Genomic DNA, 26,828 nt, shown 5'->3' with positions numbered 1-26,828 from the left:
TATAGTTGTGTTTTGGTTTATTGTTGAAGTATTGTTTATTGTATTACATTGAATGGTCATTATTTTTTTAAATTCTTCAAGTAAACTTTTTGTTTCGTTTAAGAGCTTCGTGATAATGTCAACATTGCTATTGGAGTTTGATGCTATTGAATGTTGGTTTGAGTTATTGAAGTACTGTATATTTTTTTTTGTTATATCTGCATAGTTGGAGCTTTCTATGATTTTCCTAGCTTCGTTAAATGAAATGTTATTTGTGTACTTTGTTTTGAGTATTGCTCTTTCTTTTTTCCAGATTGGGCAGGTTTTTGAGTTTGCGTAGTGGTTTTCCTGGCAGTTTGCACATTTAGGTTTTTTTTTGCAATCCTCGTGGAAGTCTTTTTCACCACATCTTATGCATGTTGGTGACCGTGAACATCGGTCGCGATGGTGTCCATATTTTTGGCAGTTATGGCATCTTAGGGGGTTTGGGATGTATGGCTCAGTGTTGACTGTTAGGTAACCAATTTTGATTTTTTGTGGGATTATTGGTGTGTTGAATGTCAGAATGTATGTGTTGGTGAGTATAGTTTCGGAATTTTTCCTTATTTGGATTCTTTGTACATCTGTGACGTTTTGGGATCTAAGGTTGTCTTATTTCATCTATGGTACATAATGCAAGTTCAGAGGTCTTGATGACACCTTTACTTGAATTTAGTGTCTTGTGAGGATAAACTTTAATGGTTTTGTTGTCAAAAGTTTTCCATTTTAGCAGTTCCTCAGCTTGCTTTTTATTCTTTATTTGTGTTAATATTGTGCCATTATTTAGTTTTTTAACCGATATAGGTTTAATACTTTGTGAGAGTATTTTTTCGATTTTAAATGGAGAAGTTTTGGTTCTGGGTTGTTCACTGGTTGATTCCAATACTAGAAATGTTGGGAAATTCTCATTACTTGATATTGGTTCATTTTCAGAGTCTGAGTTTGAAGAATCTGATACTAGATCTCGTATTCTTTTTTTTTGAGGCTTGTTTGTATTCATAGATGGATTTCTTTTTTTTTCATTTTTCCTGCTCCCCACCCGCCTCGGAGTCCTATTTGGGAAGTGTTGGGGGCAGGGGGGATACCCTTTCGCCCCCAACCCAACAGGGATACAGGAAAAGTATACACTCCCTGCTGGTGGATCTAAGCATCTGTGGTTCTTCAATTTTTCTGAAGGCCTCGTTTTCAGGAAAAAATTCAGATTTACAGCCATGTTTTCTCCATTGTCCAGCACGTTGTTTGACCCTACAGCCACCGCTTGCTAAATCAGTTTGTATAATGTGGGGAGTGTGGGCGTATTTTCTTGTTATGTTTGTCTGATTTAGGGCTTGACGTGACCAGCCGATTGATCGGAGCGGGCCTCTCCGACCGCCCGTCTAGCCAAGGTAAGGACCAAAGTGGCATGTTGGGAAGGAGAGGAACTCATATCTATCCTCTACAACCCTCAACCACCAGGATTCCGTTCCAAGGTGTCACAGGTCGCCACCCACGGCAAACAGGTGGCCCCATTGAGGGACTTTTACTCTGCAGGGGGGCAGAGGGTGTATTCTGATGCCCCACCGACAGGGCGAAGGACCGGGAGTAAGGTAGGAAAAAATAAAATAAAAAGGGGAGGGAGATAAGCTGTTGTTTTTGTTTTTGGTTTTGCAGAACATAATTAAGTTTTACAAAAAGGATCAGAAAACAAAAAAACGTCAATGTAGGTGCATTTCATCTCAGGAAGCCACAGGGCAGCCTGATCTGGTAGCACCAGACCTTCGGATAGGGGATGACAAGTAAATAGAATCACATGTAAACTCACACACCCCAGACAAAATGAGATTCTACATTTTTAGGCGATTGTAAACATATTAAAAAAATAAAAACAAAAAACTAATTAAATTTAGAGAGTGGGATCAGTTTAAAATAAAATCATCTTCATTTTCTGGCCATTATAAATTATTATGATTGTTCATTAAATTCTTTTACAACTTACCCTAAGTTAGACTGGTAAGTTCATAAAACCAGCATATTATCACTTCAAAAGTAACCTTCCACATACAGAAACGCACAGAACTTACATATTATAGCAATCTTTGGTTAACTGTCCTTAAACGTTAGAATTACTTGGATATGGAGGCTCATTTTCTGTTAAATTTACCTGTAAAACAGACACTATAAATTCTTAAATTTATTATTTTTTTACTTCTCGTCTGGTGGATAATTTTTCAGAATAAGAAAGAAAAGGGGGCGAAATAAATGAATACACAACGAATAAATGTTACGAAAAACAAGCGAAGCTACATTTTCATTACCTGGATAATTTTTTTTCTTTTCTTTTGCACTTTAGCTTATTTTAAAGTGTCTTTTAACTTATTTTAAAGTGTCTTTTAACTTATTTTAAAGTGTCTTTTAACTTATTTTAAAGTGTCTTTTAACTTATTTTAAAGTGTCTTTTAACTTATTTTAAAGTGTCTTTTAACTTATTTTAAAGTGTCTTTTAACTTATTTTAAAGTGTCTTTTAACTTATTTTAAAGTGTCTTTTAACTTATTTTAAAGTGTCTTTTAACTTATTTTAAAGTGTCTTTTAACTTATTTTAAAGTGTCTTTTAACTTATTTTAAAGTGTCTTTTAACTTATTTTAAAGTGTCTTTTAACTTATTTTAAAGTGTCTTTTAACTTATTTTAAAGTGTCTTTTAACTTATTTTAAAGTGTCTTTTAACTTATTTTAAAGTGTCTTTTAACTTATTTTAAAGTGTCTTTTAACTTATTTTAAAGTGTCTTTTAACTTATTTTAAAGTGTCTTTTAACTTATTTTAAAGTGTCTTTTAACTTATTTTAAAGTGTCTTTTAACTTATTTTAAAGTGTCTTTTAACTTATTTTAAAGTGTCTTTTAACTTATTTTAAAGTGTCTTTTAACTTATTTTAAAGTGTCTTTTAACTTATTTTAAAGTGTCTTTTAACTTATTTTAAAGTGTCTTTTAACTTATTTTAAAGTGTCTTTTAACTTATTTTAAAGTGTCTTTTAACTTATTTTAAAGTGTCTTTTAACTTATTTTAAAGTGTCTTTTAACTTATTTTAAAGTGTCTTTTAACTTATTTTAAAGTGTCTTTTAACTTATTTTAAAGTGTCTTTTAACTTATTTTAAAGTGTCTTTTAACTTATTTTAAAGTGTCTTTTAACTTATTTTAAAGTGTCTTTTAACTTATTTTAAAGTGTCTTTTAACTTATTTTAAAGTGTCTTTTAACTTATTTTAAAGTGTCTTTTAACTTATTTTAAAGTGTCTTTTAACTTATTTTAAAGTGTCTTTTAACTTATTTTAAAGTGTCTTTTAACTTATTTTAAAGTGTCTTTTAACTTATTTTAAAGTGTCTTTTAACTTATTTTAAAGTGTCTTTTAACTTATTTTAAAGTGTCTTAACTTATTTTAAAGTGTCTTAACTTATTTTAAAGTGTCTTAACTTATTTTAAAGTGTCTTAACTTATTTTAAAGTGTCTTTTAACTTATTTTAAAGTGTCTTTTAACTTATTTTAAAGTGTCTTTTAACTTATTTTAAAGTGTCTTTTAACTTATTTTAAAGTGTCTTTTAACTTATTTTAAAGTGTCTTTTAACTTATTTTAAAGTGTCTTTTAACTTATTTTAAAGTGTCTTTTAACTTATTTTAAAGTGTCTTTTAACTTATTTTAAAGTGTCTTTTAACTTATTTTAAAGTGTCTTTTAACTTATTTTAAAGTGTCTTTTAACTTATTTTAAAGTGTCTTTTAACTTATTTTAAAGTGTCTTTTAACTTATTTTAAAGTGTCTTTTAACTTATTTTAAAGTGTCTTTTAACTTATTTTAAAGTGTCTTTTAACTTATTTTAAAGTGTCTTTTAACTTATTTTAAAGTGTCTTTTAACTTATTTTAAAGTGTCTTTTAACTTATTTTAAAGTGTCTTTTAACTTATTTTAAAGTGTCTTTTAACTTATTTTAAAGTGTCTTTTAACTTATTTTAAAGTGTCTTTTAACTTATTTTAAAGTGTCTTTTAACTTATTTTAAAGTGTCTTTTAACTTATTTTAAAGTGTCTTTTAACTTATTTTAAAGTGTCTTTTAACTTATTTTAAAGTGTCTTTTAACTTATTTTAAAGTGTCTTTTAACTTATTTTAAAGTGTCTTTTAACTTATTTTAAAGTGTCTTTTAACTTATTTTAAAGTGTCTTTTAACTTATTTTAAAGTGTCTTTTAACTTATTTTAAAGTGTCTTTTAACTTATTTTAAAGTGTCTTTTAACTTATAACAATGGTAGTGTAAAACCTATTGGGTTAAAACAAATAAAAATGGTGATATTATTCAAGCCATATTCGAACCTCGATAATAGCTCAGAAATCAGAAATCAAATTACTGATAGAAACCCAAGAAATGTCACTATGTTCACTTGATGTTATGTGAGAACAAGAAAAAAGGCTGACATACGACTGTTAACTCTCAATAATGACTCAAAAATTAAAAATTAAACAATATAATAGTAGAAACCCACCCAATAAATGTTACCAAGGGCAAGATAGGTTACACTTCTACCTAACAAAAGAATATATTTGACTTTTACAAAAAAAAAAACAATTCGAACTGTTGCATCACATTAAAATAAATATTAAACAAAAATGAAGTAAAAATATGCTAGTAATTAATTTTCAAATCATGAAACACATTTTGAATATCTTTAAAATAGTTATTTAAAAATACACTTACATTTTACGTTGCGAAATTGTCAAAGCCAACCGGTATATGTTAATTACCCCCAAATACTTTCAGTTAGTGGTTTAGGTTTTTATTGCCTTATATAGGGGAGTGAGATTGGTGGGCTCTAGACGGCATTGGCGCCGCGCCGCGGTAGGAATCCCTAAGTAAAAACATAAATTATACCAGCAGAATCAAAGAAAATCACACGGAAGCATGACATTTCACGAGTTCATTTCAAATTCAATTCAAGGCCAATCCTTTTCACACCTTTCGCCATTCCTTGTCATATTTACCAATGCCGAGTAAGGGAGTGGACAAAAACCTAACCGGACAAAATCCAACACTATTATATTTTGATTTTGATTTAATTACCAATAATGTTTGATATTTTTCTTGACAAAATATTTCTTTAAATTTAAACAATTTTTTCAATACCTTGCAAATAAACTGCATTCTTCTAAAGATTATCTAGCTAATTTTCGCAAAGTTTCAAGTTTTATTTTGTTTATTTTACGCAGATAAAATAAATTTAGATCTTTTAATGTTATCATGATCTATAGGGGTTAGTTTTACTAATAGTTTAAAAGGAATAAATATTTATCAACGGTATCAGCAATGAAAAATTAACATAATAAAATATTAAGAGAATCGGTTTTGGAATCAGAAATTAGGTACAAATTTTTCCGATTCCGATACCCCAAAAACTACCGATTTTTCCGATTCCCGATTAATCGGTACAACACTTATATATTATTTCTGAGAAGGCAAACATAAATGGATGCGGAAGAGAGTCTGATAAAGGAAATCAGTTATAAGTTCCCTTTGTTTAGACTTGAAACAGATTGTACCGATGTTGTTCTGATAAAACAAATACACACACGCACATACATAGTAAGTCGAAACATAACTATATAACATTTATATCAGGTCTAAGAATTCAAGATCAACAAAGATTTGGTGTACGATAATTTCCAAGACAATTAAGAATTTTCAAAAATTAAAATTAAAATTAAAATTTCTCTTTCACTTTTCTTTTTTAGTTGTCTCATCATTTTGTTCTAGCTGGAGATGGGGTATCCTACAGGATGCCAAACATTCTTTAGCTATCTTATATATTTCAACCGAGAGATATTTTTAAGATCCTAACCGTCCCTTTAAGTGCAATTGTTTGAATCATTTTTGAATTTGGTTCACCCAGTATATTTGCTAGGTATATTTTGAAATTCCTTTTCATGAATACAGTTGCTCCTATAATTATTAGAATATGCGTGTGCGTTTTAAAAATGAAGAAAAAGGGGAATTTTTACATTTTTCATTATATTGGATTATTAATTTCATAATAATTGTGTGTGTGTGTGTGTGTGTGTGTGTGTGTGTGTGTGTGTGTGTGTGTGTGTGTGTTTAGGCAGTGTGTTTTCATCAGGGCAAATGTTATTAAATAACACTTTTTTGTTTTATGTTTTTTTTTTTAAATTTTCCAAATAGTCTATATGGTATTCTCACTAGTTTAGTTTACTGGTATGGATTTCTTTGAGGGAAAAATTTATCACAAATCACCATCATAAGTAAAACTTGACATTAACCCCCTTCCCCCATCTATAAAACAAACAAGTAATGTTTAAAAAAGTAATAATCTGAAACCTGATGCTTAATAGATAGTTCTGAAGAACACACGGTGATCAGTTGAAGGTTTTTAGTTCTTTCCCACTGCACAAACTTACACGCCAAGGTCGGAAAGTGGGATTGGGAAGTCAGCATTGAGGGGTACTCTGACCTGCAAAAAGTGCCTGGGCAGCCCCGTCGGCATTCCCCAGTAAGGGCGCCTCTGGTGACTAGCAATAAACTGACACCTTCTCAAAGAGAGAAAACAAAGCATGGGAGGGTGAACCTCCTAGAACTGCACAAAACTAAACTTCCACCACAAAATCAACAAGGACCGGATCATTACAGGAATGTAACTCCATTATTAAGTGCTCATAATTTATTACTGAAATATAATTCTACAAGAAATGAATATGATAAGAAAGTATTCATTATGCATGCCAGTATTCGCCACTAGCTTTTCAAACCTGGGATCTGCTTTCAAAAAGAATTCTTTTTTTTTCTTCTGTTTTTGACTAATTTAATAATTGTAGTGGAACCGGAAAAGGTGAAAGTAGGAACACAACGACTTGAGAAGAACATTAATATCAAGCAATGGTTAGTGGCACAGAAAAGGTTAGTAAGTCCGTGGGGAGCCGTCTCTGTATGACATCCGGGATAGCTCTCATTGAGCGGTCTAGACTTGCTGGTTATATGCCAGTCCATCTTAGCAGTTATAAGGGTGTGTATGTCCCCTCTCTCACGCTTTTTGTTCAGGGGAAAAAAAACTTTAATATTTCTTCCTGTTTGGATCGATGGTAAGGGGTTCACTAATCTTTATTTTCCTTGTCGATCAGTGCTGTTCTAGGTTTGCTTGGGGAGGCTTGATATCAAACATATCATATAACGTATCTTCCTTGACGTGAGGTGTGTCTTTGCCATCGTCACTACGATGTCTAATTTGATTTAGGTGTCTCTTGTGAGTGGTGGTAGGGCCTAGAACGATGTAGGTTGTGTTTCCTATTCTTTTGTTGTTCCCAAAGCGATCTATTATTTCCCTATGCTTTAAAGAAAACTTTTTCTCTTGGGTTATACTTTTTGTGAGAATGGTTAGTGGTCCTTAGGACCACTGGTCCTACCCGAATTTTCTTGTTTTGGCAGTAGTTTTTCGAAGACTGGTCCTATTTTTTGTGCAAACATGGTCTTTTCAGGAGATGTTGCTTCAGGGGTATTCAGGTTCGGTGTGATCCTGAAAACCTGTAAGAACTGTTGCAAAGCCTTATCTGAAGGTGTTCCAAAGTTTTCTTTAATGCTCTTTTCAAAGTGTCTATGAAACGTTCTGCCTGTCCATTAGATTATCATACGGAGATATAGTGATGGGTTTTATTTGAAATTTGTCGCTGGATTCTTTAAAATCAGTTGATGTGAACTGTGTCCCATTGTTGCTGACTAAGCAATCGACAACGCCAAAATATTCATGGAGGAAAGAGAATGTTGCCTGTGGTGGGTCTCTTGCACCTGAGTACTTCTGGCCATTTTGTAATAGCTATCTACTACAATCAAATAGTAGACTGTTAGAAATTTTTTTTTATTTCTAACGCGCCTCTCTTCTCTTGGTTCCTTGTTATCCGAACAATTTGGTTAATTTTGAGAAAGAATAACAATAAAATTCTTGTATTTAAAATAACGTATATTTAAAAGTACAGGTTAAAGTTTCCAAAACAATTGTTCTGGAGGAGTTTGTTTGTTGCAGAAAAAGAGAGTAATTTCTGAGAAGTGCTCGCTGTTAATCCTTTTTTTCTTTTTTATTGTTGCAAGCAACTCCAAGTAATAGTAGGTAATTTGCATAAGTGGCTTTATGCAAATTACCTTACAAAGTTTGAGTACAAATAATTCTAACACACTCCCTCCAAGAAGATTGCAATACGTTTATTGCAATAAAAACAGGAGAGATATCTGAAATATATATAAAGAATTTATAAAAAAATAATTTGCCGTTTTATTTTTCTATATCTTCGTTTTTCATTTTTTTTTTTTTAAATTGTTGGATGGTTGATTTTTTTTTTTTGGTATCAACCTTTTTAGGTCATTCAATGCGAAGAACATTTTTTTTGCTTTTTTTGACTGAAAAATATTTTAAACTGGGAATGAATATATATGTATTAGATTTTTTATTTATTTAAAAAAATTTTTAAAGCTGAAATTTTATTTTAAACTGGGAATATATATATATAATTTTTTAATAATTTATTTTTTTTAAATAGGAAAGTTGAATTTGTTTAATTATTACAGATAATCAATATTATCTTTCATCATTTGATAGAATTTGGTAGAGGCATAGCGTTTGGGTCTAGTCCTGAGTTGATTGGACACCTCTTCATTACTATTACTATTGCCTAATTGCAGTGTTTTATCATTAAGTCTTTCACTAGAATCATTTTGGAAAGGCTTACTGATAGGTTCTTCCATTCGAGTATTACCTTGGGGACATGATATTTCCATAGGGTATAGGTTAGAAATGGAGTGATACTCTATTGCCCCATTACCTTGCTTCAGTTTAACAGCTCGTATTTTATTGTCAAACCCTATTACATTTTTTAAAACCTTGCCCAGCATCCAGAAGGGTCTCGATTTAGTCGTGGATTTGATCAATACGACATCCCCTACTTTTATTCTATTTTCCCATTTATTTTGGTAAATATACCTGCCATGTTCTCTTAAACTTAGCAAATAGCTTTCATACCATAATAATTTAAATTTTAATATTATTTCTTCTTGAAAATTTAAAGTTTTATTTAATGAGTTTGAGTCAGGTTCTTCCTGCCAAACCTCTTCCTCTTCAGATTTTAGAACTAAAGAGGAATTCCCATATATTCTCAAAAAGGAATTAGGAGTTATAATTTCAAGATTAGGAGAGCTTAATCTATAAGTTAAAGGTCTAGAATTTATAGCCAACTTAATATTTGACAATGTTGTTAAAAGTTCAAAATAGCTAAGTCTAGATCTTCCTATGATCTTGAATAGACATCCCTTAAGAACTCTTATCAATCTCTCCCAAGCCGAACCAACCCACGCAGAATATAAAGGGATTTTGATATGTCGGATATCTAATTTCTCTAGTTCTTCCTGAAACGTCTGACTGTAGAGAACTTTCAAGAATACAACCTGCCTTTTTAAAGGTTTTAGCGTTATTACTGTATAAAAATTGAGGTACAGAATACATGTTGCAAAATCTCTGAAAGGCCAGCATAAAATTTCGGGTGGACATATCGGATAACAGTTCAAAATGGACTGCCCTTATGTTAAGGCAAGTAAATATTAAAACAAACATTTTTACTGTACTTCCACCCACTTCATTCTTTACCCACAAATGACCTGTGTAGTCGATTTGTAGGGGACTAGGATATATAAATACCCCAATCCCGTTACAAAATAATAATGAAACGAATGGGAATTGAAGGAAACAAAGACTCAAGTAATGGATAAGATAAACGTCGTTTATTTGCTGTTGAAAGAAATGAACATTTTAGTTATAACATGTCCGCGCGTATGTAACCAATGTCTGTTGCAGGACTGCTGTTGTAGCAAGAAAAGGAAATGTGTTTTCATCTCAAGTTTGGGTCACTATTGTTTGTTCGCGCATGGGAATTGAAGTGAGTGTTGTAGTGGAAATGAGAATCCAGCGTGTAGGCAAGGAAGAGGATATTAGAGTTGTCATCAGTTAGTAGTCAGCTACGCGAAGGTGTTCTTAGTGGCCAGTAGTAGATGGAGAGAGAAAGAGGGAGAATGTATACATACAGTCATTAGCTCGTGCCCCATACATAGTAGGAAGTGGGCGTGAGGTGCGCGTGCGCCGAAACGGCGGCGGCTTGTTCGCCCAACCTCTAGTTGAGAGTTGGTCCTAAAAAGAGGATTAGAAACAGCTTGTCTCCATGTTTTATACTCGCTTCTGGAGTGTCTTTTGCGCATGTGTATTTCCTTAGAAAGCGGAAGTGACGTCGTCCATGTGTGTGTTCGTGTTCGCGTGTGTGAGTACATGTGTATACGTAAGCGTGTGTGTATATATACGTGAATGTGAGTGTATGTACGCGAACATGTGTACATGTGGACGTGGGTGCGTATATGTGCGCGTATGTATATGACAGCTTGAAATATGAATGTGTGTTTTGTGTGAGACTTGAAAAAGGCTCGTACAGATTCCCACATGATTGAAAGGTTTCACTAAATTGACATGATGCCTAGGCATATCCACAACTTTAGGATATTTATAAGCCAAAGCATTATACTTTTTGCAGGTTAAAAAATTATTTACAGTCAAACCTTGGGGAATCCACACACCTTGCTCTCGCAAATAATTTAATGTGGTACCTATTCCCATGTGTTGCACCTTAGCATGGCAATAGTTAATGAATAAGGACGTAAATTTATTTCTTTTAGGCAATAACACAGGGTTATATACTTCATAGTTGAAATATAGGCATTTGCTTATCCTCCCTTGAGATCTCAAAATTCCATCAGAGTCTATGAATAAATTTAAATTTGAAACCAAAGTGGGGACATTTTTATTACTTTTGTCCTGTGATTTCAAAAAGTCAATCTCCTTGAAGAAATGCTCATTCTGTATTAACCTTATCCAGTACATTTTTGCTTTCTTCAATGGATTAACACAATTTTTTTTCTTACAAAACGGTTTGAACAATAAACTTGTTATTCTCAATAATTTATTGTAATCAGAATATTTTTCAATGTCCAAAATGGCAGTTTTTGTTTTAATTATTTGATTACAATTAACATTTACTGTTCTCTTATGGTCAGGTGAAATACTCATTAAAGGGTATTTAGGCCAATTTTTAAATTCGTTGGTAAGCCAACTTGGTCCTTCCAACCATAATTTTCTATTTCTTAAATATTTATCGTAAGATATTCCCCTAGTTAACATATCAGCCGGATTTTGATCTGTATGAACATAGTGAAACATTATTGGTAGTTTAAATTCATCCTCAAGAGCTTTTATTAATCCATTTACTTCGGATATTCTATTTTTAACAAATTTAGATTTTACTTTACTTTTGTGATTAACCAATTTAAAACTACTTGAGCATCCACGCATATATTAATAAATTGAAACTGAATATTTTCATAAGTTTCAATTAAATCATTTTAATGCCAGTATTACTCCCATTAGTTCCAAAGTAGGGACACTAAGTTCACCACCTTTCCTTAACGAGGACAATTTAGATTTAGCAAATAAAAACGAACTTGTTTTTTCATTTGAGCAGGCATATATTACGAACCCATAAGCTTCTGTTGAACTATCACAGAATATATGTAAGCCATAAGGTTCATTATCATTAATTGCAGCTCTTGGAAAAGACAACTCTGGCAACATTTCGAAATCTCTAGTTATTATTTTCATTTCATCACTTATTTCTTTAGGCACCTTTTCATCCCAATTTATATTTAATTTCCAAATTTTTCTCATTAATACCCTGCCTCTTATGCTTACAGGCAAGGTAAAATTTAGGGGGTCATACACTTTGGAAATCTGTGAAAGTACTAGACGCTTTGTGTAAGCTTCCTTTAACGTAAAAGGTGCTAAGCTTAAACTATCCTTCTCAGTGTTGTATCTATATCCCAACACTTTTTCATTCTGACAGCCATGTTCTACCAATCTACCTTCAGCCTTCATTAGGTTTCTTAATTCATCAGAATTGGAATTCCAAGATCGTAAGGTGAAGCCTCCTTCCTGCATTCTAACAAAACATTTTTTATACAAATCTTGCATTTCATTTATATTGTTGCCAGTTACTACTAAGTTGTCCACATAAAAGTTATTGCCCAATATTTTGCTGCATTTATCCTGAGGGTAAGACTTAACATGATGGTTCATTACATAATGGAGTATAAAAGGCGATGATGTATAGCCAAATACTATCGTTTTATATCTATAACAAATAAGTTTGTTTTCTCTTCTCCCAAAAAAACAAAACCTATTTTTGTCGTATTCACTACTTAGTTTTATCATTAAGAATGCCTGTTTAATATCTCCTAACATCACATATTTGTTGCTTCTGAAGTAAAGCAACAACTTCAATAAAGAACCCATTAAATCTATACCCGTATAGGCTGCTTCATTAATTGAAGGTAATTCCTTGTTTGTCTTTAACGAACAATTAAAGACGGGCCTTATTTTCGTTGTCACTTGTTCCGCAGTTTTTAAAACGGGTCTGTGGGGAATCCACGTATATTTATAGTAATTTGAAGGATTAACTTCTATTTGTTCGATGATTCCATCTTCTAGTTGTTTGCTGAAGATTGCATCGTATTTTTTAGTTAATCCTCTTTTATTTAAAAAGTTCATTGTTCGGTCTAACACCTTGAGAGCTATGAAATGGTTTGATGGAACTTTTTCGATCCTATCAGGATACCAGGGCAATTCTATATAATAATGCCCATCGATCTGTTTTATTCCTTCCCTAAATTTACTTATTTGCTTGTTGTCAAAGGAAAGATTCTTGATCATTGGGCCTTATTCCCATAGATTCAAGACTAAAGAGATTTTCTAAGCCGTTGTCTACTTCACTGTCGGATAAAATATTCTCTAAGGGATTGAAATACGATTTAAGGGGATCCATTATTAGGTTAATTACTGTTTTATTATTTTTTATTGGTTTTAATTGAGTGTTAAGCAAGTCATTTCTCTCGGCTGAACTGATAAAATTGAAAATGTTTCCAATAGGAGCTACCCTATCATCTATGATAGGGTTATAACCACCCCTATCTTTTTTATAGAAAAGGAAAGATATTGAATTATGTCTATCCCCATGAGCATATCTATTTCAATAGTGTCGTGTTCTTTATTTAAGTAAAAGGACTCATCAAGCAGATTTACACCCTGTAATTTTAATTTATTAATTACATCTTTCATTCCGTGCATCGTGTAATTTATATTCATGCTTTAGTCTACCAATAGCGGAATAAAAAACATTCTATTCTTTAATTTTACACCAGTAGACATTTGTTTAAATTTCTTAACTTGCCGTCCTAAATAACTATGTATCTCATGCTCTGATGAGAACAACTCATTATAATTTGGGGATAATGCTAGAGCAGCTTCTTTTGTTATAAAAGATCTTTGGCTGCCACAATCTATTAAGCACCTAACTTGTCTCTGCTTATGACCACATTTTAAATTTAGGGTCATAGTAGGTAACATATTACAAGTGTCCGTATTTTTCAAGGCGTAACACAAGTTTGTTTGAACAGCCTTTTGAGTAAGACACAAAGAAGTTACATGTTCTTTTTTTTTTGAGACACGGAAACTTTAAGAACCCCTTTTTTCCATAGCATTCTGATTCATTGTGACCTGAACCAGCACATCTGGTGCACAAGGACAGTTCTAAGATTCTTGCTAGTTTAGCCTCATAATTAGGATAAGTTTCACACTTTCCGAAGTAGTGTCCTTCCGAGGAACATAGCTTACACACGGATTTTTTTATAGCTTGTACTTTGAAATTTTGTACCGTTGGTACTTTATCTTTTGGGTTTATTTTAAAACTACGTTTAAAGTCATAGCTACTGAAATTTTTTTTATCCTTAGCAATATTTTTTACAGTTAAAGTCCGAGTTAGAGTTTTTAAAATATCCCTATAGCTATCAAATATTTGCTTTAAGTTGGGATAATTATTATTAACTTTATTAATTCTTTAACAACTACTTTGGGAAGTTTAGTCATAATGTGACTAATTAGAATATTTCCAGAAGAACCCTCTTCCAAAAAATCAATTTCATATTGTTTTAGCTCATATAAGTAGGCCCTTATTTCTGATATATAATATTTAACATTCAAATATTCTGGACTATATTCCTCACCAGGTTTAGCTTTTAATATGTTTTTTAATGTTTCGTCGATAATATATGCTTTATCTAAAAACTTTCAATAAATCTAAAGCAATTTTATAATTCGTATCGGTTATTGACAAATGTCTTGTTTTAAGGCATAATCCTTCAAGTAACCGACCAAATAAGACAGTTTAGCCGAGTCTGACAATTTCCTTCTAGAATCAATCACATTGTTAAATTGAATTAAAAAATTGTGAAAGGCGAACTTGTCCTTTTCATTTCCCGAAAAAGTGCTGCAATTCAAAGGAGGAGGTTTTCCCTCACTTAAAGTTTCTTCAATTGACAACGTTGAAGGAGTCTTGTCATCTTTACTGGTTAAATAGTCCTCGTATTTGGCTGTACTCACTAAGATAGAAACATTATATTCGGCTTGACTATCTAATTCATTATTCAAGGCTTCTTCGTCTTTAATACTATAATCAACCCTTTGTGAAAAGGTATTAATTACCTCATTCCAATAATTGATTTTGGACACTTCATCAATGGCTTTTAACTGTTTTTTTTTTTTTACACAGGAAAGTATTCAGGGTAGAATTGTCATACATGGTCTCCAGGCTATTAAAGTACATTGTTACTTTTCTTTTATGTGTAGCCCGGTATCGTTTAAAAGACAATAATTTTTCTCGTATCATTTCAATATTCAAGTTTTTCTTCTCCCAGAAGGTTTTTAAGTGTTCCCTCCATGGTGACGTCTTCCTTAATAGCCATTTATTTTAGTAGGTATGAATAAGTACCGAAATTTGAATACAAGTGCAATAAAATAATTTTAATATCCACGCGGGTAGAGTTTCGTCAAAACACTTTTTTTTTTTTACAAGTGCCATGAAATAACTTTTTTAATCCACGCGGGTAGAGTTTTTGTATGTTTTGAGCGTCCCAAATTCACGTTTTATAAAACTCGAGTAAGTATGTTCCATAAAAGTTTTGAATATGTCATAGTATACCGTTAGTTTGGATCCAGAATAATAATTTCTCTCTTGTGGAGTATCCATCCTTGAGGTAACATCACTTGGAGAAGGTTCATTCCTCGTTGGTTATCCATATTAAATGTTATGGACGCGAATACCACGATGTTAACTGTTTTGGAAATATGTTAGAAATTTTTTTTTTATTTCTAACGCGCCTCTCTTCTCTTGGTTCCTTGTTATCCGAACAACTTGGTTAATTTTGAGAAAGAATAACACAATAAAATTCTTGTATTTAAAATAACGTATATTTACAAGTACAGGTTAAAATTTCCAAAACAGTTGTTCTGGAGGAGTTTCTGTTTGTTGCAGAAAAAGAGTGTAATTTCTGAGGAGTGCTCGCTGTTAATCTTTTTTTTCTTTTTTATTGTTGCAAGCAACTCCAAGTAATAGTGGGTAATTTGCATAAGTGGCTTTATGCAAATTACCTTACAAAGTTTGAGTACAAATAATTCTAACAAGACATCCTCCACTGATTCATTTGAAATTCAGTTAGCCGGGTTATCATATCTTTCACATCTTCCATTGCCTCTTATTTTATGGGAAAAAAAAAAAAAAAAAAAAAAAAAAATCCTATTCTTTTAAGGGAATTTATAACTTAAACGGAAGTCACAGCAAGGGAAAACTTTTATAATTTATGGACTAGTATACACTTATTTACTCGTTGACACATGTTCCTTTTGTCTCTGATATGCCAATAGTTTGGAAATGGAGACAGATTTTTGGTTTACCGAAGAGAAAAAAAAATAGTACAATATACTATATACACCATGCAACATAAAACATGCAATATACAAGTCAACTTGTGTTCAGCAAAGTTACGGTTTTACAAAAAAAAAAAAAAAAAAAAAAATTTGTTCCGAGTTCCTGTTTTCAGTAATAGATTGTTGCCTGAGTAGTATATTTTCTCACTCCGCTGGTGAGCAAAAATTTATCCAACAACGAAAAGTCTTTATTTTAAAAGTGAAAGAAAAAAAAGGTATCATTTCTTTTCAGTGTGCGTGACTGCCGTTGCAAAAATAAATGGGAGGAAAAAAAAAAAAAAAAAAAAATTTTTTCAAATCATCAGAAACAAAAAAATGGCTTCGCAGCACATAAAAAGAATATTTGCCTTTTCATCACAACTGTCTTTCTTTTCTTCTTCACGGAAGAGTTCAAACAAACAACTAGTCGGTTAACAATAACCACTTTATCATAAAACAAGAATTCATTTCCCAAAATTTCAGTAACAGTAGAAAAAAAAATCTTCCAACATAAAGTCCATGTGTAATTTGCATAAACAATTGGGTCAACACATTCTACGGCAAATTAAAACAAGATTACATTTTTTTTTAGCAAAGAATGAAAAAATAAATTCTACTTACAATTTCTTTGAGTAGATAAATTTAAGTGTTGTAATTTCTTTTTTTTTTTTTTTTTTTTTTTTTTTTTTTTCACACTGCAATTTTCCATCGTGGTTTTGCGTTGTAACTTGGAAAGTTTGCAACCATTTCATACGTTTGAAAGTTGAAAGTTTTACACCTAAGTTCTTTTAAAAAAAATTTTTTTTTTTTTTACATCCTTGTCGCCATTGTAGTGGAGCCAGAAAGTGTGAAAGTAGGAACACGGCGAGAATAAGAAAAACATTTATATCAAGCAAGGGTTAGTGGTACAGAAACGGTTAGAAAGTCCATGGGGAGTCGTCTCTGTACGACGACATCCGGGATAGCTCTCATTGAGCGGTCTAGACTTGCTGGTTATATGCCTAATGGACGAGTCCATGTTAGCAGTTGCAGGGTTGGATCAAATACTGACTTTTAACAATTGAAATACAAATACAAATACTTTCGTTAAGGTTACCAGAAATACAAATACAAATACTTTTATTCCTAACTCTAAAAATACAAATACAAATACTAACGCTAAAAATACAAATACAAATACTTTTATTCCTCAATCTCAAAATACAAATAAAAATACAATAACTGATTTAAACAATCTGAAAATATGCGAAGAAAAAAGAAGAAATATTTCCTTCCAAATTTGACATCTACATTACACTCTATATCATGTCCTCATTGCATTTTATCATCATTAGAGCTCTGAAAGTTTCCGGGCCAAGTTTGGCTCGCTCTGGGGTATAAAAATTTCCAGCCTTGCTGAAAACTCTTTCAGATGGTGCCGATGTTGCACAGCACCCTAGAATATTTCTGGCGAAAGGCTTCAAAATCTTGAAGCTCTTGTTTTCCCGCCAGTACCTCAGTGGGTTGACGTCAAAAGCCAGAACACATTCTTCTAAGTAGGAATCGAGTTCTGCCTTTACCGCTGTAGTGTCGCTTATTGATGGACTTACATTTAGCTTCCCAGCTGGTGGCATGTAGGCAAAAAGACGAGGGTGTTTTGCATTCATGTCAGCCTCGTCTTGATTTGTGTTCACGGTCATGAAAAACTTCCTCTCTTGAACTGTGTTCTTCAAAGACAACTGAGTTGACTGCGAAATAATTAGGTCCACAATCTTCGAAATATTTTTATTTTTCATTTTTTCACATGACAGCCATGACAGCTTAAACCTGGGGTCCATGACAGCTGCAGCAATGACATCAGTCCTATCAAGAAACGGATGCAATCTCTTTTTGATAGAAGACTGTAGTGCATTAGCCAAGTTTAAGCAGTAGGTTGGTTTACTTTCCATGAATAGTTTGAGGCTGTGTTCAAGGCCAAATACAACTGGTGCAATGCAAGAAAGTGTCACCATGTTTTCTCCTTCCACTTGCGACATTGCATCTTTCATTTTCGGGCCATCATAACTTTTTAGGGTAGTTAACTTTTTTCTATCTCTAAGTCTGACTGGCAAAATTGTAAAACCAAATGAAATTGCCTTAAAAAGTAAAAGGCACAGAATTTATCTCCCATAGCCAAAAATATATACCCCAATTTAGAAGAATTTTTCTTTCATCGACCAAGGACAGACTAGATAAAGTTAGGTCATCAGAGCAGGTACTACACTTTAATGTAAGCATTGATTGACAACGGGGACAGATTACATAAAAGAGATGTTTATAAATGTTTTTTTTACGATTATGATATTAGTAACCATTTGGAGTTACAATCTATTTAGTATTACACATTAAATCTGAAGAAAACACTTACAATGAGTAAACATGCGAGTATAATCAACAGATTTCTAAGATGACAGCATAATTGAAAAGTAGTTGGTTATTATCTTAGACTCCACATCTACTTACCATTTTTACTAGTGCCATTTTTTCCATACCATATTTATTGGTACAATTTGTAAATAAGTTTCTATTTGTCAATCATATTCTTAAAAGAATTATGTCAGTCGTCAGAAGACCAAATTTACTCGGGGGGGATTGGAGGTATCAACTTAAAATATCTCTAAAATATTGATAAATTTAATTTTAGTCATAACTCTAAAACTAGACTTTGTTTCCAAGAACCATCTATGCGTCATTATTAAGGCAAATGTGTCTATTAATCCAAGATAGTTAGAAAATCTATAATTATTGACTTTTAATTAAACTTTTGGGACTACTCAGGAAAAAGTATATGAATACTTAAAAATATTCATTTTAAATACAACTTTAAATAGTTATAGTTATAAGTTTTCAAATTTCTATAAATTGAAAATAAATTAATTCAATTAATTTCAAAACACTACTTTTAAAGAATTTCAAACGAAAAATACAAGAATTAATTATTTCAGAGGAAATATACTCAGTGACCTAATTGGCAGGGACAAGGCGCCAGCACTAAAAAATGTCCCCAAAATGGTTTCATACTCAACTGTGAACTCTTTGAAAGGGTCCATATAGACATTTAGTAAGTAACTGTGAAACCGGATTAAACATTTAGGTATGAGATTCGCTTAGTGCAAGAGGGTGTAAATCCATGAATGGGAGTGGGAGGTCAAAAGTTTTTTTTTTAAATCTACAAGTTTAGACATCCAAACAACTGTTTAAATTACTTTATTATAACTTTTTCTTTAATAATCCATATTTAATAAATATTTATATAAAATTATCCGAAAAAGACCAAATTTGAAGCATAAATTTGAAAAAAAACAAACAAAAATTTTGAAAGCCAAACTGCTTAAAAAAAAGCCAAATTCGCGAAATTTGGCCTTAAAAAAGCCAAGCTGTCAACCCTGAATTGAAGCTACTTGACTCACAGACTTATCGTCACTCAACTAGCAGCAGCGTGTGTGACTGGAAGTGGACAGGGCTGGTAGACTGGTACACGTACACGCAACATGTATGTGAACAGGGTTGGATCAAATACTGACTTTTAACAATTGAAATGCAAATACTTTCGTTTAGGTTACCAGAAATACAAATACAAATACAAATACTTTTACTCCTAAGTCTAAAAATACAAATACAAATACAAATACATTTATTCCTAAATCTAAAAATACAAATACAAATACAATTACATTAAAATTGTATTTAAATACAATTGAAATACAAATACAATTGTATTTGATCCAACTCTAGTTATAAGGGTGTGTATGCCCCACAATAATAATAATGAAAGGATCCACAAGCAATGTTTTTGAAAAGGGAAGGATTGCAGTTTTCTGGATTAGTTGTATTTGAGATAGATGGTATTTAGAGATTTTCAATCTTCTCATAATATTCATCATCAATCTATCCATCTTATTACTTCTTATCCTCAAATGTTTGTTTTGTTTCAACCTTCATTCATAAGTGGTGACTCATTAGAATAAAAAATAAGTTACTTGTGATGTAATTATTAGGAAGCCTGGGAAACTGTTAGCAAATGTTGATGCTCATATTAAATTGTAAAAAAATCATATACATTTTCTGATCATATTTTTTATTTTTTATCTTGGTCTAGAATGCCCCCTTTTGTGGAATTAGATTTTCCCCTCATTAAAAACTGACCCTGAGTTTGACTTTGTTCTCATGCAGTGGCAGTAAATTAAAAGATGTGTAAATTAAAATAAAATGTCTACTTTTTTTCCTTTTCTGTAGATAGTGATATAAAACTTAACATCATCCTTTTATTTGACTACTAGCAAGTTAACTGGTGTTGCCCGGTCGTAAAATACACCTAAATATTATATTTTAATTAATGCAGAATACTTATTTATTAGAAACAGAAATATCGTAAGTATTAAACGTAACGTTAAATTCCTTTAAAAAAATGAAATAAAAACGGAAAGAAACTGAGACATGTGCCTGTGAGTATTATGTTTTTCTAAACAGTTCACTTCTTGTAAGTAAAAAAAAATACTCCAGCTGACATCGAAACCCAAACCTAAAGACAGTGAGTCAAGTACAATAACCATTCGGCCAGCTTGACACAATCTTTATAAAAAGTGTTTTCAAATCTACTTATTATTAACATAAGGAATCTGTCATTTAAACAAGTCATGCATGCACATTTGTGAAGCAGTTGACAAATTAAAATTTGATGACTCCCACGCACCAATTTTACAATTTTGACCCCCAACAGTCCTTTTTTTTCCGGATAAAAACAATTAAAAAGTTTTCTACATGTCTGTTTTTTTATTTGCTTTGAAGTTTAATAAAATTATCAATATTTTGAAAGTTATATGGGTTTGGTATTTATTTTAGTATCATTATCACAAGTATTCTTGCATTACACACAATTAAAGGAAAAAATTCTAATTTTATTTGTAATAATTATGCCATTTATATTTCTCGTAGCATTCGTTTTTTTGTAAAATAAAAATGTTCTTTCAAATGAATTTATTTACTTTCAAATGAAAAATAATTTTTTCAGTGTCCGTTTCAATCTGGAATTTTGAGCATAATGTGAAAAATAAATGAGTAAAAAGTATTCTAATACATTTTGAAAATAAAACACCTTAAAACTAATATTAATGCATTAATAACTACATTTTATTTCAGTATTTAATTTATGCATTTCTGTTTTATTAAATGCTAGCGTTTTTCTCGTCTATAAATGTTTATTTATCTACCAAGTTGATCTTAAATATTGCATAGACTCAATCCATTATATTATCCTTTAAGTCCCCACTCCTTAATCCTGCTTTCATTTTATCTCGCAATTACTTATAACGTCACCAACTAACTTTTGGAAAAAAACCCACCGCCCTCCGCTTTTCTTTTATATCGCAAGTTTCTTAAAACGTGACTAGCTAAAGTCCAGAATAAGATCACGCTTTTCTTGTAACGGTTAATTAAAAAAAAAAAAGAAGTTTTTTGAACGCTGATGTTATTAAAACTAAAATTCTTTTCTACAGTTTGCATTTTAGAGACAGAAGTGTTTTTGTCGAGATAAGTGACTTCTATATTAATCCTACTTTTATCTTTAGATTCAAATATTAATAATTACATTTTAATTCAGTATTTAATTTATGTATTTCTGTTTTATTAAATGCTAGCGTTTTTCTCGTCTATAAATGTTTATTTATCTACCAAGTTGATTGCAAAAATAGATTAGGTAATTATATTCATTTTTAGTTCGTGAGAGGGGAATCTATCACCATACTTTCCCTTAAACACGTCCGTTGGACTTTTATTATAATAATTAATAATTTTTATTTTTTTTAATGGAGAGTAGAAAACGCATTGTGGATGCGTTATCAGCAGCTCCCGTTACTCTTGCTTCTCTTTATTTGTCCCTCAGTCCTCATTTTTTAATGAGTGATTTTTCTGACAAAGGGAGAAGAAAAAGCTGTTTTCTAGGTTGGCAGTATTTTGCGCGAATAGTTGGCAGAGATGGCGGAAATTTTCTGTTTCTATGTCTATCCTTGTAGCCATGTCACTAGTAAGGGTGCTAGAGGTAAACGTTTTATCTGGGCTGACGTTATCCGCCAGATAGTCAGGGACCCGAACCTTGGATTAACCACTAAGAAGGCTGTCCTATCAGCAGGTGCAAAGTACTGGGGCTGCTGTATTGCCATTTGGTGAATGGATTCTGGACCATGCAGTAGCTTCTGGTGGGGCCTCTCGATGCCATATTAGTGGGTAATTGTTACAGCTTTACCTTATCATGTTCTACAAAAAAAAAAAAGTCTTTGTTTCTTTTTCTCTCTTAGTTTCTCCTCTCTGTCCTGCTTTAAGCAAATCTGACAACCTAGTCCACAAATTCCAAAATTCCATCATGACAAGCTTCAAGAAAAAATACACAATTAAACCCAGTTCTCCAACTTCCAATGTCCATGTCTCCTTCTCCAACATCAGGGGTCTACGTTCTAACCTTCCAGAGGTTGAAACCCAATTACAGGAGACTAAACCAGACCTTTTATTTTTAAGCGAAACTGGCATTGGACAGACTATTTCCCTAGGAGAGTTCGCAATTAAAGGATTTTCATGGAAAGTGTTCGACTGAGCTTCAGTCTATGGTCCCTCCTCGCCAAACTTTCACAAGAAACACTCGTCTAGCTGAAAACACTATCAGTAATTCCCCCCAATCTTTATCTGTGCCTAAACCTAAATGTAGATTCCATGAACAAAGCTTCTTTCTTAGAACTGCACGCCTGTAGAATTGTCTTCCGTTTTCCTGCTTTCCGGCTGACTACAATATGGTTGTCTTCAAGTCTAACATAAACAAGTTCTTGATGAGCCGTTCCATATAAGTTAACAAATTTACTGAATTTCCATTACTAATTGTGACTATACTGTTCAATTTCTACTATACACTCTTTAACTCTTATCCTCGAGTGGCCTCTTGGCCTTGATAATAAAACTCTGCCCTTTTTTAATATTACTATTGAAATTAAAACTCTACTTTTTTGCATTTTCTTTGTTTTTCTGTAATTATTTTCAAAGTCAATTATTTTCAGAGAATGAAATGGATCTTAGCGTGCATGGCTGTGAAACTCCCAGGATGGATCAAAGTAAACACATTCGCTTGAACAACAAAAATAAAAATGTAAGATTAAAAAAAAAATTATTTGTGGATATTTTATATCTAGCACTTTTAACGAGCACATGTCCAGTTTCTGTGTTTTGTTATTGTGATTAACAGACACAATCGTCAGAAGAGGAATGGACAATAGTGAAGAAAGAATTAAATTTACTTAAATATATTTTCAGATAAAGAGTTTGTTAAAGGCAAATATAAAAGGACTTACTGAATTGGCAGCAAATGATGCCCATGTTGCAAAATCAATGGAGAGCTGTTTTCTCGATAGATATGTATTCCAATTAATCACCAACAACAAGTGGAAAGATTGGTCATGCAGCATCTATAAATATTAGGTCCTAAAAGAACCATTTTGAGTTAACTGGATCTCATCCTATCAAGCCAGTAAAACATCCAATCAAACTACATCAAAATAGCTGCTCAAAATGTCTGAACTTTGGCTTACTAATATTTGCGGGTTGATAAATTCAATGAACTCAAATCATGTGTTTTGCTTAGCCCCCCCTTCCTCTTTATGCCTTTGTTTCTGAAACATTGTTAAATTCTAGTGTGCTTAAGTGTGTAGTAGATATTTTTGGATATGTCATTTTATGCAGAGATTGATAAATTAATGCATCACATGGTGGCCTTCTGATTTTTGCCATTTTTAAGCGACTTGATTCCCTCGAGTGCAAAGATCATGAAGTTATCTGCTCACTAGAATACACACCGAGTACTGATATGTCTATTTTACCACAGATTGAATCATCTATCAACTCATATCATGTATCATACAACACTGCATATATGATACTGGATAATTTCAGCTGTCAGAATTCAAATTGGTTAGCAACTGACCCAGATGATCATAATGTTTATACTGATTTTGGTTTGACTCAAATTGTAAAGACTACAATGAGATTCTGTGATGGTCCTACTGGACGTCTGTCTTTATTAAATATTATTTTAACATGTCTGACATATTTAATGTACTGCCATTGGACCCTCCTGTAGGTACAATTGTTGTCTTTTGCTTAAATGATGCTATGAATCCAATTGAAATTCCTAACATCCTAGAATGGTTTGACTTTGCCTCTGTTACTGATTAGTCTCTGTTTGATTCAGCAATCAATGCTCCACCCGGGGATATATTTTACAAATATAATGATCTTGATATTGCTTGCAATTTTTTAACCTCTCAGCTCGGCTTGGTAATATCGGCTCATATGTCTAAACATGCTGCAAAATTGCATAATCACTCATTGACATTTGTAACACTAGAATTCCAATGCTTGTCTCTGATTAAGAATTGGTTTGATTGCACAGTTCTGGTTATGATTTACAACTATTTTGAAATAAAACCAACTTTTTTCTTAAATAAAGTATATCAGGACAAACCCGCAGCAGAAACTACCCTTATTTAACATCTGAGATGGACTCTTTTCTTGGACCTGCAACTATATCTCTGATTGGCTGCAGGAAACTTTGGTCACTGGTTGTTTATCGGATGAGCTTCCTCTCAGCCAGAGTGTCGCAGGAAAATGTTATTGTGCCAATGTTAGTTTTGTTCTTCGTTAACGACCTGCTGATATTAACAGACAGTGCAACATCTTATTTTAGCTACAATGTCTTGACTGTGTTCTAGCAATCTTAGGTTTGATGATCATTTGTCTTATGTCTCCAACAGGTTAATAAAAAACTTTACATGTTGCGTATCCTGAGCTACCAAATTCCTCATGAATGACATTTGCTGACTAGGCTTTTACAAGGCAATGATTTGTTCCCACTTGTGATACGAGTCCCTAGTGTTCACTGGAGTTGGCAAGATGTTCTCTTATTCTCTTGAGCGTCTACAACATTGTGCTATATCAGATGTAGACTACATATTCCCTGCCACCACCCTTTTCCCTCTAGAGTATATGAACTGTTTGGATTAGATCTGTTGTCTACTTGTGTGTGACAGTTGCATCTGTTGCCCACAAATTATTTCATCGTTCTTGCCTCAATGCTTAAATATTTTCTTGTGATGTGGTTGAACATACCAACTGCAATGAAATACATTCAAATTAGACCCTCTACATAATCAAACCAGTGTTTGCTCAGAGATGCACTGGCGATCTTTTGCATTGTATTCTGCAGTCCTGTTGCCTCAGAATTGTGTGAATGACGATGTACCACTGTCAAATTTTTAGAGTTCTGTATTGTTTTCAAACTTTTGCTTAAATGAAGAAGTTTTAACATGGACTTGATGCCATAATACAATCAACTGGTAAGTAACGTCAACTGTAGTTGTGTCAAAAGGAAAAGAAGAAGATTTTCTCACGACCCTTAAAGGAACCATAATCATATTGACAAATCTATGTGCATTTGAATTTATTCTAATAAAATTTATTTCATTTTAGAAACCTGTCAACAAACAGACAACACACCTGAGCAATAGTCAAAAAGAAGAAAGAGTGCACAGCAGACCGGCAGAGTAAGAAATGGATTTCACTTTTATTTCTTATATTAATATATGTGAACAAAATGATTGGAAAGCAAGTTAACACATTCTATGAGTGATATTTTTTGACAAAGACGGAAGAACTGTTCTTGTCAATTCTCAATCTTTTCATCTGTTTTTAGCTTTCATATGACATATTAGCAAATAAAAAGGAATAAAACAGTTTCTTATGAAATCAGTTAATGCGGTTTCCAGGCAGCTGTTGGTGAATACTAGTGACCATATTAAATTCTAAATAAAACCCCGATTCACTGTCTTATCATATTTTTTGTAAAATTACGTCCACTTGATAAATGGGAGGTATGTTCCAATCACCCCAGTATATGTGTATATATGTGTATGTATGTGTATATATATGTGTATGTATATATGTGTACATATGTGTGTATGTATATATGTGTGTGTGTGTAAGTTTGTGTGTATGTATGTATGTATGTAAATTAAATTCAATAATGTTGGTATTTACTTGCTTGTAACTGCATCAAGATTTGGCACAAAACCATAAGTTGTAAAAAGCTGCCCCACACCCCCGAGGAAGACTCCTCTCCACCTTCCTGGTTGATCCACTCTCCACTCCAGTGGAGTTTTACATTTACAATGTCAGTGATATAGTAATAAATTAGATGATTCAATTTCAAAATCATAAATTTCTTGATGAATTAGAATAGTTAGTCATTCCTATTCCCATACAAGTGGAAAATGGCTAAGCAGATAAAATATAAAATTCAATGAATGTGAACAAAGGTAAATTATTTTTTTTTTATAAAGGTATTAATATGCGACTAAAACGCACACAAAGTAAAATTTTATATGCAACAACTATACTAGTCATTAAAATAGGGGAACATCTGATTTTCCTACATAAATAAAAAAATAATAATACCACTATTATAACTGTTAACTTTACTCAGTTGTGTCCCTTGAACACTCTCCACAACAGAGACTTAACTTCCCTGCAGGAAATGGTGTAAAAAGAACTTTCGAAATATATAGCGCGAACGATACGCACGTGTTAAATAAATGCTCTTCAACCTTACTCCAGTTGTCCGTGTTTATTTGCTTTTACATTGGTAGCAGAGTGTACAAAAACAAAACAAAAAAAACATGGCCTCTAAATACATTCCCCTACCAACGTTAAACACAGAAAAATACAATTCCTGGAAGAAAGAAATGCGTATATGGGAACTAGCCACTACTTTAGATGAAAGAAAACGGGCCCCCGTCGTGCTTTTGTCCATGGAGTGAAAAGCGAGAGAAGCCCTGCTTGAATTGGATATTACCTCACTCAA

General features: G+C 32.3%; 1 protein-coding gene across 4 annotated transcripts in view; it reads left to right on the top strand.

Annotated features, from left to right (window-relative positions):
* Positions 1–26,828, top strand: part of LOC145241496 (calcyphosin-2-like) — a 145,804-nt gene that overhangs the window by 11,871 nt on the left and 107,105 nt on the right. For 3 of the 4 annotated variants that reach the window (XM_080104514.1, XM_080104513.1, XM_080104511.1), the window contains exons 2-3: positions 22,975–23,063; positions 25,439–25,512. In XM_080104514.1, coding sequence (XP_079960640.1) covers positions 22,983–23,063; positions 25,439–25,512 — 155 coding nt within the window. In that variant the 5' untranslated portion in view covers positions 22,975–22,982. The remainder of the gene's footprint in view (positions 1–22,974; positions 23,064–25,438; positions 25,513–26,828) is intronic. The other variant, XM_080104512.1, reaches the window with a different exon arrangement.

The sequence above is a fragment of the Euprymna scolopes genome, chromosome 20 (genome assembly GCF_053919585.1).
Source record: "Euprymna scolopes isolate OS-2025 chromosome 20, ASM5391958v1, whole genome shotgun sequence".
Classification (NCBI taxonomy): domain Eukaryota; kingdom Metazoa; phylum Mollusca; class Cephalopoda; order Sepiida; family Sepiolidae; genus Euprymna; species Euprymna scolopes.
The sequence above is the reverse complement of the archived record's forward strand: the minus strand, read 5'-3'. Positions and strand labels throughout refer to the sequence as shown.